Source organism: Miniopterus schreibersii (assembly GCF_964146895.1).
Source record: "Miniopterus schreibersii genome assembly, chromosome: 7".
NCBI classification, from domain to species: Eukaryota; Metazoa; Chordata; class Mammalia; order Chiroptera; family Miniopteridae; genus Miniopterus; species Miniopterus schreibersii.
Genome location: NC_138108.1, coordinates 20373346 through 20385857, shown reverse-complemented (window position 1 = coordinate 20385857; position 12512 = coordinate 20373346). Strand labels below are relative to the sequence as shown.

The following is a 12512-nucleotide window of genomic DNA, read 5'->3' as shown; positions in this document are numbered from 1 at the left end:
CCTGATCAAAACAACTCATATATATATATATATATCTCTTCTCAGTGGCCATTAGTTGTCAGTACAGTGTGTGAGGTCAGTGGTTGTGGGCTTGGGGGGCAGCAGACACTGGCTGCTTAAGGTTGGAAGAAACTGAAGCCTAATAGTCTATTTCTGAAAATAATGAATAATAGATAAAGTTATAGTCATTGTTGATAATGATATTATTTTTCTATACCACTGTGCTTTTTACAAGGACTTGATTGGCATATAAGGCAGACATTATCATATCTATTTTATAGAGGCAGAAATTGGGGCTCATAAAAATAAATTCATTATGGAGTTAGCAGAGAGCAGAAACTGACTCCTGGCTAAGGAACGGACCAGGGGAGCTGGGCTGTCAAATGCAGTCTTCTCCCTCCTCTTCTAACCACGCAGGCAACTCAGCGCTTGAGTAAGGTGAGGGCCGCAGGTGGCAGTGGGAATTAGGGTTCATTACTATTTGGCATGGCTGCTCACAACAGACCTAAAATTAAAGTAGCTCAAAAAAAATTAAAATCTAATTTTTCTAAGGACAGAAGGTATGGAGGTGGCTGTCCGGCGTTGCTGTGGTGGGCCCACCATCGTCGGCATGGTAGGCACCTCTTTCCCCCTTACTGTGTGGCCGCCACCTTTAAGCTGACTCACGGTCACAGGGTGGCTGCTGGAGCTCCATCCATCACTTCTGAGTTTCAAGAAAGAGGAAAGAGAAACTGGAAGAAAAAACAAAAAGTTTCTGCTTCCCAGATAATCCAGCTTTTCTCTCCCCCTTCACTGTGCCTCATTGGCAAGAAAAGCTGGGAGAGGGAGTTATTTTACCTCGCCATCAGGCGCAAAGAAGGAGGGGAGGAAAAGGGACATCTGTAATATTTTAAACAAAAATAAAATTTAAAAAAAAAAAAAAGTAGGAAATTTGAGGGAAAACACAAAGTGCTAAGACGTAAAAGTCAAAACTGCAGGTAGCCTTTAATGGAGCAACCAGAGTTACAGAAGGTGCGTACGGGATTGACAGCCCACCACGCCACTCGGCACAGCCCACGCTCCTCCCGGCTGTCCCTGTAAGGAAACCTCTGTGTGAGGACTGAAGTTGGGGAACACAATTCAGGTAACAGAAAACCCGTACTTTAGAATAAAGTCCTCAACGGAAATTAACTGATAATCTGAATTATACAAAATAGGGTTTTTTTTCCATCTAAAATTAAAGCTTGCTTTTCTACTTACTTCAGCAATCTTTGCTTCTGGATAGGTTTAGAAAAACTTAAAAGCTGTGGTTTGTTGGACAAGTTACTTAATCTCTCTGGGCCTCACTTTTCTGATTTTGCAAAATGAGAGCTGATTTTGCTCATCTCGCGCGGTGGTTAAGGTTGAGGGACTACTGCAACGCCCAGCTGGTGGTCGTGGGGCCAGGAGCTCCCATGCTTAGGCCACCGAGCTGCTCCCGCCGCCGCGACGCCGCGCTTAGAAGGTGGCAGCTGGCACGCGGCGTCTGACCGGCTCCCACCCCTCCCCAGGGCCCAGGACGTCTTCCGTCAGGCCATGAAAGCCCCCTGCGTGCTGCTCCACGTGCTTCCCCCTCAAAACCGAGAACAGTACGAAAAATCAGTCATTGGACCTCTGAACATTTTTGGTAACAACGATGGCGTCTCGAGAGCAAAGCCACCGCCTCCTGTCCACGGAAGGTCGGGAATAAAGACAGCGAACCTCACAGGAGCGAGCGGTCCCGACGAAGACGCGTCGGCTTCCCCGCAGCAAAGCAAGAGCCCCCGAGTCCCAAGAATAGGTAGAAAGCCACCCTCTCCCTCACTCTCCCCTCTCATGGGCTTTGGCAGCAAGAAGAATGCAAAGAAAATCAAGATTGACCTTAAGAAAGGTAATTATTAAATTATGCTTAATAGCATTCTATTATTGTAACATGTAAAATTGGTTAAGACAAATGCATTAAGGCTAATTTTGCTAATTTTCCCTTCATTTAATTGTATCAAAGAATAGATTTAAGTGTATACTTAGGTAACAGATTTCTTGAAATTGTAGTACTTTCTTCTTAATCTCTTCTCCTGGAGAGTGTGGATTATTTGAAATAAGAAAATAATGAAGACATGTTGGGGAATGGAAAGAATCATTGCAAATTTGATAGAAACAGAACAATACTGTATCACAACCTAATACGAAATAGACACTAAAATTCAGTTGTCCCTGTTTTGAGCAAGATGAGTGATTTTTGAAACATCCTTAAGCCAAGCTCAAAAAGCGTATTGTTTCTGGCTCTCTGCGATAGTTTTGGACCAGAAAAAAATGTACTCATCAGAAAACAAACATGCGATAATTAGTCATTTCACTAATTCAACATTGCAAACAATTTTTTAAAACATACTTAATTTCAAAGGCATGTATAACCTTTTCTTCTTCGTCTTTTTCAATCTTCCTATCCATTTCGAATGCAGATCAATGAGACTAGATCACGTGTGTGCATACATATTTATGCAACATTATCATAAACATAAGCATTCATGCATTTCTGTGCCTTTGTTTATTTCGTGACTTCCTTCCCCCACTTCAACCTTCTGCAATCCTATGTGATTTTCAAGACTCAGTTCAAAAGACACTAAGATCTCATAGATTCTTGTCTAAATTAGTAGATATTTTAATGATTATAAGGTAGTTTTAGAATACTTATTAACATATATTAAAAGCAAATAACATATACTTTTAATAAAGATAATTCTGAAAGATCCTCTGGTCAAAATGTTCGATAATAATTCTGTACTGGGAAGGAAATGCATTGAGTAGGAGGTACAGATATTCCAGTGTGCATAGCAATTGGGCTTTTTATATAAATGCATAATTTGTGTGTGTTTTTTACAAATTATCCAATTATGTATAGATATAGGGTTGAGTGCTTTGAAGATAGATGAATCAAAAGCAGACTATGACCTTAAAAATCTATCAGGAAGCCTTGGATAGGAAAATAAAGAATATGACATCAGAGCTGTACTTTGGGAAAATTAACCTGACAGCAAAAAGATATACTGAGGAAGACACCAAGCAGCAGAGGATCAGTAAGGGCGCACTGCATGTGTCTAGATATGATATGTGTGCCTTTGTAGCCGCCTGGATGTAGGAGGGACGAGAGGGAGGGATTGCAGTTATTGCTGAGGGTTTCAGCCAGAGTAACTTGCAGGAGGGAGATGCTGTTGCTAGAAAGTAGAATTTTATATAGATGAGTATATTTGAAAAGGTCAGGATCTGGATCAGGGAACAGGTTCCTAGTAAAGTCTGAAAAGCTGCTGAAAGTATGTGCATGGTGATTTCTAGGAAGCTGACACCAGAGACATTAGGGCCAAACAACGATGTTTAGGTGTCATTTATAGGGAGATCTGAGCCAGGAGCTGGACAAGGCCGAGAGTCTAGAGGAAAAATTGTTCCAGGACAGATCCTTGGGGCACATCTATGTTGCTGTGGGAGAACAGTGGGTAAGAGAGATAATGACAGATATGATGTGATCAGAGAGGGAGGAAAATAATCAGAAAATGAAGATCTGGGGACCAAGGGGGTGGCTAATGTCAAGAAAATGATTGGTGAGACGTGCCCAAACTAGGGAAGGGGAAAACATCAAGAACAGGAAGGATTACTGGGTATGCACACAGGTGGGTCACTGGTGATGGAAGACTGAAGAAGCAGCAAGACTGGAATAGGATCCTTTAGAGAGAAATCTAAGCATACCTTTAGACAGAGTGAAAAAAACATGTCCTTACGGAGAGAGCTTGGAGATGCATGGGACCAGGACAGGAGCAACAAGAGTGAGTGAAGGACAGTGGGATGCGGCACACAAGGGAGAGACACAGCAGGGGCGAGCCACAGGTAGCCAGCTGATTGAGCGCTGACAAAACTCATGTCACATGGTCTTTTGCTTCTTATGGTTTACTGAGAAATCAGCCTCCCAGGTGTATGGATAACATGTGGCATTTCTTCTAGGACCTTAAAACAAAAGTGTCACACGTCTGCATTTGGCCCTAAATTCACTTTGATAGCATCATAACCTGTCGGGAACAATCTCTATTTGAAACCAGACAAATGAAACATATTTAAAGTATTTATCGGAATGTAACTATTTCACTCATTCTACATGGGTCCAAATTAGGTAGATTTTACTGTAAGATTGAATATAATATTATTCCTGCTTACGGTGATCATGAATCTTCCTGGTCTTATACACTAGGCCCTGAAGGACTTGGTTTCACTGTGGTTACCAGAGACTCTTCCATACATGGCCCTGGTCCCATTTTTGTCAAAAACATTTTACCAAAGGGAGCAGCAATAAAAGACGGCCGCCTGCAATCAGGGGACAGAATTTTGGAGGTAAGAATTGGAATTAATATCTTGAATAAAATATTTCTTGGTTTTATATAAATAAGTATATAAACATATATTAATATTTATATTTTGAATATAATATGTTAAAAATTATTAAATACAAGATAAAGACTTTAATTATAAAACTAGTTAATAAGCAGCCTAACTTCATAAGCCCCCAATAAGGTCAGTGATACAGGGACAAGTAACACTGAAAATTTTTTCTGTCTTTTCTTACTTTCACCTCTTAGGGTCCTTGGGGAATTTGGATCAAATCTAAGAGTTCCTTTAATTAGGGGTAAGAATTTCAAAGTTACACCCAAGCCCTGGTAACAATTTCTTTAAACTTCTCTCAAGAATGGGTCCGCCTGTCTCAGGTTGATCTATGCCTGTAGAGAAGTATTTGGAATTACCCAGTGCAAGAGGCTTTTTTCCCCTCCTCTCATTTACTTTTGTTTGATAGCATCATCTTCTTGGCTAAATATATATTGTCAACTCACCTTTCAAGAAATCATCTCCATTGAAACTGTCTGGTTCCGTTTAACTTTCTCATGGCATCTCATCATGAAAGGAGATGTACCGAATGACTTAACGTAGCTGCAAATGAGAATTCCCAATAATCTAAGATGACCTGATGACTGTATTTTTCTAAACATGGAGCATGCTGTAGAATGGTAACAAAAGACTCCTGTTCCCAGAGCAGTTTGCCCGGTGGGAATAGTTCATTTCTGGTTCTTGTATGAGGCAGAAAATGGTGCCCATTAAGCATTTGAAAAGCCTTCCTTCTGTCCCCTCATAAGAATGTGAAGTCTTAGGAGAAATTGCTCATATTAATTGCTGACTGCCTGAGACTGTCCAGCGCCAAAATTAATGATGGTGGTATGTTACTGTTATTTCCAAGATGGCTGGTTTGGGTCCATGTCTTTACTATTTATTTCAGATCTTCATTGACCATGGGGAGCCCATTTGCTGCTTACTTTCAAAAACCAATTAGGGTAGAAGAAGATGGCAAGTGTTGTAATCGTGGTTGTTCATATGATTGTATTCATTAGGTAAATGGCAGAGATGTCACTGGACGCACTCAGGAAGAGCTCGTGGCCATGCTGAGGAGCACCAAGCAGGGAGAGACTGCATCTCTGGTCATCGCCCGCCAAGAAGGAGCTTTTTTGCCCCGAGAGTTGGTAATGTTCAGATAGAGCTTAATACACTCAGTACTTTCCTAATAGCTGAAAGAAGAGTTCTGCATCACAGGCCTCATTGTGTACCAACTGCGTCACATCAAGAGCATTTTACTCCTTTTGGGTATCTCAGTTTTAGGATGTTAATACAATGAGCTGGATATATGAAAACAGTGTTTCTGGTATACAAATTCAAAGTCCCTTTTAAGGAAGCAATTTAACAATATCCAACTGAATAAAATATACATTGAGTATGTACTATGTGGTGGGCCCTATGCAATCAGCAAAAATGTTCATGGCTTTGCCTTACTGCAGTCTTAATTTGCAGTCTAAAAGGAAATAAAAATATAACCAAGGATTCAAAATGGTGATGAAGATGACAGAAGAAGACTGCTCAGTGCTATAGTAACATGTAACAAAGGAATTTAACCTAGTCTTGAGGGCTGGGAAAGGTATCTAGAGGGAGAGTATTTGAAAAATCTTATTAAAAATGTATACCCTGTGACCTAGTAACTACAACTTTAGTAATCTGTCCTAAAGTGATCAGCAAATATATGGGGAAAATGCATGTACATTCATTTTTTTCCCCTAAGTTCTATTATTTACTGTGGTGATATACTGGGCGCTGTGCAACCTTAAGGTATTGGTTGGATAAATAACTGGATAGCTGTCTAATGAAATATATGTACTTTAGTTTCTGTAATTGTTAATAACATGAGAAAATGTTCATAGTATATTGTTAAGTAAAAGAGCAGGGTATAAAATTATATATGTAGTGTGATCAAATTACTTTTAAAAATCTTTTTTAAAAAGAATTGAAAGAAGATGTACCTAAATAGTTTGGATTATGAGAGAATTTTATTGTCTCATTTTTTTACAATGAACACATACTATTTATTTTATTATTGAACTATTTGAGAAGGCTATAGAATCTTCAAAGGATTTTTATGGTTAAGAACAAAGAGGAATATATGTGATAAGAGGATTTTTATTACCCCTTGGTTTTTATTTTATTTCCTTTGAATCTATATAAGACATGACAAAGGCACATATGGGTAATATAATAGTTTCCAAGAGTTAGATTGTCAGAACAAAGAGGGTCAGTTGAGAAAATTGAGGATAGTTAGCTTGAGAAAGAAAGTTTAGGCCACATGATAATTATTTTCAGATATGTAAAGAGTTAATGTACAGATTAGAAAGTAGTCTTAATCCATTTCTTCAGATAGTTTATATCCATTAATTTACTTGTGTATTAATCTAACAAATTATTGAGTATCTGCTGTGCACTAAATCGAAGGTTCTGGGGATGCAAAAATAATACATATTTTCTGCCCTTATTGAGTCTGTGCCAAAACAAATAGTTGGGAGTGATAATGTTCCAAGAACTTTCTAACTATTGGAACTGTCCAGGAAGGAAATGGGCTATTTAGAATACTGAAGCACAGCCTGCCTCACCATTTCTCTAAGATACTCTAAGAAAAAATTCTCACATTGATAAGGTGATAAGACTAGATAACCTTTAAGATATCTACTCTAGCCTAATATTCTGTTACATGTGTTTACATTCATGCTTGAATGTACAGCCTTGCTGAACCACCTCTCATATACTAATGCTCATTATTTCCCACCAAAGGACCCCCATCCTCCATGTTTTTGTGGCATTTGAGTTTCCTTTCCATTTTTCCTTCTCTTTTTCATCATCTTATACATTTTTCCTTTTGCTCTGGTGTATGCTTTGGGAAGATTTTCAGTAAAAGAGAGAAAGGAAGAAGAATTAGTGGTATAAACCGTAAAGACTGCACTCCCACCCCCTTTCCTCTACTTGACTCTCCTATATCCAAGCATTTTGGAACGCAGAATCTTGAATTTCTATCTACTCTCCTCCCTGAAGCTCCTTACTTTTCCTAAAGAGAAATGTTGCAGAAACTTGGAGCCCAGATTTTTTCTCTCTAAAATTCAGATGGATTTTTCCTTTAGTCATCTACAAACGCCTTAGTCTTTTGCTACAAACGTCAAACTGAAGCAGCATGTGTATATGGCAGGAAGCCCATTCACTTCTTGTCCACTTCTTTGGTTACTGGAGATAAATACTCTTAGAAAACCTCAGTGGGATTAGGTAGTACTTATTTCAGGGGTAGGAGAACAAGGAAGAAGTTTTAACTGTGTATTCTGTTGAAATAGGCTCCTGGAAGGAGTAAAACCCTACGTAAGAAGAGAAACATTCCAATTGGCCCCTATGCATGCAAAAGAAACTAATGTCAGAGCTCCAACGGGAAACTCAAACCCTCACCAGATGCCCCTGGTTCCCCATCTTATAGTCTGTATACCCTTCTCCATGTGTCCTCTAGAATTCCTACCTTGACTGCCAAGTTTCTTCCTAAAAGCTCTCCCCCTCCCCCAGGTAAGGGGAAAAGGGATATTGATCTTATCCCAAATTGAAACTCTGAATACATGTGGAATGTAGCAAATGGATAATAGAATTGTCAGACTAAAGGGAGCGAGAAGAATCTGTAAATCCAACTCTCATTTTGCAGTTGAGAAAACAGAGGTTCACTGTGGTTGAGTAACCTGTCCAGGGTCCTACAGGGAACAGGAACTAGAGGCCTAAGTTTCTTAACACTTAGTAGCATCTCTGGAGTTCAACTTCCTATCCTCAGCTTCTGAAGTCACCACTTACTGTGTGATCTAGAGCAGGTGACAGTATCATTCTGAGGCTCGAGGACTGAAAGAGGTAATGCATGCAAAGCTTCTGGCATAGTTTCTTGCCAATTGTAAGTTGTCAATATATGTTAGCTATAATTATTTCTTTGCATACATTACCATTCCTGTAGTATTGTAAACATAATACTGTTCTTTAGATTCATTATGGGGTAAATAAATTTATGCAAGTTTGCCTGGGGTTAACCACTATTTCAAACATTGATTGGTTTCTTTTTTATTATTTTAAAATGTATTTTGGTATCCAAAATATGAATTGCAAACAATTTTTATGACCAAGTCCATAATTCAGGACAGCCTGTATATATTATTTCATTTTCACTTAATAGAATTTAGCAAAATTTGATTTCTATCCCAGAAAGTGACATCATAGGCTGAGCCCACCAGAGAACATATTAAATTAATTGTGTAACGATGAGATTGAGTGCAAATAAATTATTTGTTCTCATTGTTTTTAGTTTTATACAAAATTTGGAGGGCATATGGTTAGTATCCATTCTCTGAGAATTCCCTGGCAAATTGTCTCAACTCTTCAAAAAATAGACTTCTAACTACCCAAGTATGTAGAACATTCTTTGTAACCACAGCAAAGCAAGGGCCTTTGAGGTTTACAAGCACCTAGGTAATGTGGACCCAGATCTTTGTTTTGGAGAATTATGGGATAGTATTCTCTCTCCAGCCCAAATGCCTGCCTTAAGTGCTAAGTAGCATGAACCATACAGCAAGTTTAAAGAGAGGTCATGCTTCGCATGCACGGGAGTGTTTCAGTGGGAATTACTTCATAGCGTGGCATGCCCTGGACTATTTGAAAGAGCAAAATGAAGAACAGTGTTCTATGTGATACATCTTTGTATTCTTCTTCCAAAAAAAAATTGAAGATGGTATTGCTCCTTTCTCTTCTCCCTTATTGTGATTGATGCGCACACTTGACTTTCCATTGAAAATGTGGCAGGATGAAGGAAGGACAGCACTTCCTGCTTTTGTCTTGCTCTATCTCCTTTGAAGAAAACAAGCTGTGTTTATTGTTTTCTGTTCCGAGAAGCTGTCCTCCCCCTTTTGTGAAGCCTTGCTATTTCAGACACTCTCTACCCTCTTAAGGGCCCGGCTCTGCCTATTTTCTGACAGTTAAATCTTCCTCGCCTCCTTGTTATCACTAGCTCATTGTGAAGTCGTAACACTCACAGCCAAGGGACCGTGTGGTCAGCAGTGATACAGGAAGCCCCAATATAGGATGGCCTCTCAGATGTGACCCTCTGTCACTCCAAAGGCCTCTGCACCCATTTCCTGCTCATTTCTCTTGCCTGCCACATAAGAGAAGCTGCTGGGTTCTTACATTCGCTGGGCCATGTCCTCCTTCCTGAGCAGTTGGTTAGTATCACAAATTCAGCAGCACGTGGAGCCAACCTTCTTCCCATGTGTGGCAAGCTGGGTTGAAAATCAAATGAGAGGAATTAATGTAATAACGTTACAACTATTTACCTCTTCCTGGTATCTTTACCAAAAGAACTGTGCGTCCAAGGTAATCCTTCCAGAATCCCGGTATGAAAGATTCTCTGATCTCACCCCCTGACTGGGGTAATGGTTATTGAAGAGGTGTTCACATAAGAAACATTTTTGCAGAAGGAACTTTGAGATTAGCGTTGGTAATAGAATCGGAGGGTGAAACTGCTGTGTCTGCGTCTGCACTTGAAATGAAAACTTAATCGGTGGTTTGTTTGGTCTGTTCTGTGAGAGGCTGGTCTACAAGTTCTTTTCCATCCCTGATACCTGAATTTTTTTTTTTTAATGCAAAGTGTCAGATAAAGCTACCTCCCCATTTAGGAAAGATGCTGAAACACTGAAGGTTTTCTATTTATTTCATGCCTTTATTTTTATAAGAGCTTCAGAGAGAGAGAGCGACACTGTTATTTGTCATGTGTGTGCATGTGTGTGTGCACGTATGTATGTCTTCTTTCATTTATTGAGGAGAAAGAAATATTCTGCCATTTCTTTGTTAACCTCTTTAGTGTTTCATATTCTGACCTACTGCCTTATCTTTAAATTATCCTGAAAATCACAGCAACCCCTGGTGGGTAAAACTAGCTGAGAAAATTTCAAATGTATTTATAATTTCTACCTGCCAAGTTTGCCTCCTATTAAATGACAGCCTCTGCAAGTGGGATTGACTGTATTTCAAAGAAGCAAGTTGCTGCTGCCTGGCATGATTGAGATCCAGAAGTTGGCCATGTTTGTCATGCTGGTTTGACCTTCACTTACTAATATTGCTCTTGCTGAGAAAAAAACAGTGAATGCACATACGTGGAGATTCCCTTAATAGCTACCGTGCTTAGTGTATTTCAACACTACCATATTTACCAGCCCCTGTGACCACTTCCCCCAATGACATGTGGCTCCAACTCCTTCATGGTTTTCTCTGTCTCCTTAAATGAAAAATTCTCATCTTCAAATGTCAAATTATTTAACATCATAAATCATGCAAGAATTTTTGTTTGAAATTTTAGATGAACCTCATTTAACTGATATGTTATTTTATTCCCTTTGGCTATTTGATTCAAATGATTCTATGCTTAATTAACCAAGGTACTTAAGGAAGAGTGAATATTATAGCAGTTATTGTAGATAAGTAGCAGAAATTGAAGAATGATTTCAGAGTGATTTTTCTATGCAAACCAAAGTGCCCGAGTTATGTTTTGAAATTTAAAGTATTATGCAGAAATCAAAATGCATTGCTATATTTTACGGATCCTTCACGTAACATGGCTCTAGTGACTTAAAATTCACTCCACACTGAGATACGGTGTTCATTTCTGCTTCTCCCTACAGTAATTTTCGTTTCCCTCTTACTGTATTTCTATTCAACCAATTTATATTTAACCCTAGTCAGGGCTCTGCAACATGAACTCCAGAGGTCAATAAGATGTGTTTCTGTCCTAAGGGAGCTTCTAGCCCATAACAAAAAGAAAAGTGATGAGCTGATGAAATTGTGCAAAAAAAAGTGTTGCAGTGACTCAAAGTTAGAAACCAAGAAAACCTTCAAAAACACAACAGACTTTGCCCTGGCCTGTGTGGCTCAGTTGAGGGTCATCCCATGCACTGAAAGTTTGCTGATTCAATTTGCCATCAAAGCACATACCTAAGTTGCTGGCTTGAGCCCCAGTAGGGGCATGCAGGAAGCAGTTGGTTGATGTTTCACTCTTACATTAATGTTTCTCTCTCACATCAATGTTTCTCTCTCTCCCTCTCCCTTCATCTCTGTCTCTAAAAATTAATTTAAAAAAAACAAACAGACTTGGAGAAGATTTTTGATGATTGAGTAGAATTTTAAAATGAAAAGTTGCAGGGGTGGGGCAGGGGTGCGGAGTAGTGTCCTCAAATACTCAGAGATTGGAAAACATAAAATACATCAAGAAGATAGTGGGCAGCCCAACTTGATAGATTACTGAGCAAGGGGCTGACATGAGAAGTAGTGTTATTTGGAATGAATTGGAAGGAGTGAAAGGATTTTAAGATACCTGCTAAGAGCTTATTGTAATTCACTAGAATGTAGTGGTTGGGATCTGGGATCAGTCAGACATGAATTGAATCCTGGCTCTACCACTGATTGGCTGAATGGTTTAAGTTACCTCCTTGAGCCCCCATTTCTCATCCCTAACATGGGGATCAGATCATCATCTACCTAAGAGACTATTCGCATTAAGTGAGATATACGTAAAGCACTTAGGATAGGCCACAGAACTGGATTCAACAAATGTTACTGTTCTCATCGTTGCTCATCTGAATGAGGGATGCTAGTGTGCAGTTAGGGTTTCCCACCCATTGCTGACTGAGAGAGAGATGAAGGTAAACAAGTTTAGTTTGGGCATTTGATAGATGTCTGGGTGATGGAGTAAGAAATATCAATTCAAAGTTTTGACTTTAGATGTCTAGGGGTAGTGTTAAAAGATGTATAGGCTGGTTTGGAGGGGAAAACAATTATTTTGTCCTAGAATTGTATTCCTTTCATAGATCCCAAGCTGGCCTATGGTCCTGTGATATCGGCACGATTTCCTTCTCCCTGCTCTCCAGCTGTTCCAAACTCTTCTCACCAGTTTAAAATGTTGCCAGGGCCCTCTCCTTGCCAAACATTTGCTGTGAGCCTTCCCGCCTGTCTAGGACACCCCTCCCTTCACTTTCACCTCACAGCTTCTTAAGATATCTACATAGAGGTCCCTTCCTTGGGCAAAACTTCCTCGAAGGCCCAGGTATTGG

General features: G+C 39.5%; 1 protein-coding gene across 2 annotated transcripts in view; it reads left to right on the top strand.

Moving 5' to 3' along the window:
• Window positions 1-12512, top strand: part of PARD3B (par-3 family cell polarity regulator beta) — an 853033-nt gene that overhangs the window by 454886 nt on the left and 385635 nt on the right. For both annotated transcript variants that reach the window (XM_081143277.1, XM_081143276.1), the window contains exons 8-10: window positions 1530-1888; window positions 4235-4374; window positions 5421-5549. In XM_081143277.1, the coding sequence (XP_080999403.1) occupies window positions 1530-1888; window positions 4235-4374; window positions 5421-5549 (628 nt within the window). The remainder of the gene's footprint in view (window positions 1-1529; window positions 1889-4234; window positions 4375-5420; window positions 5550-12512) is intronic.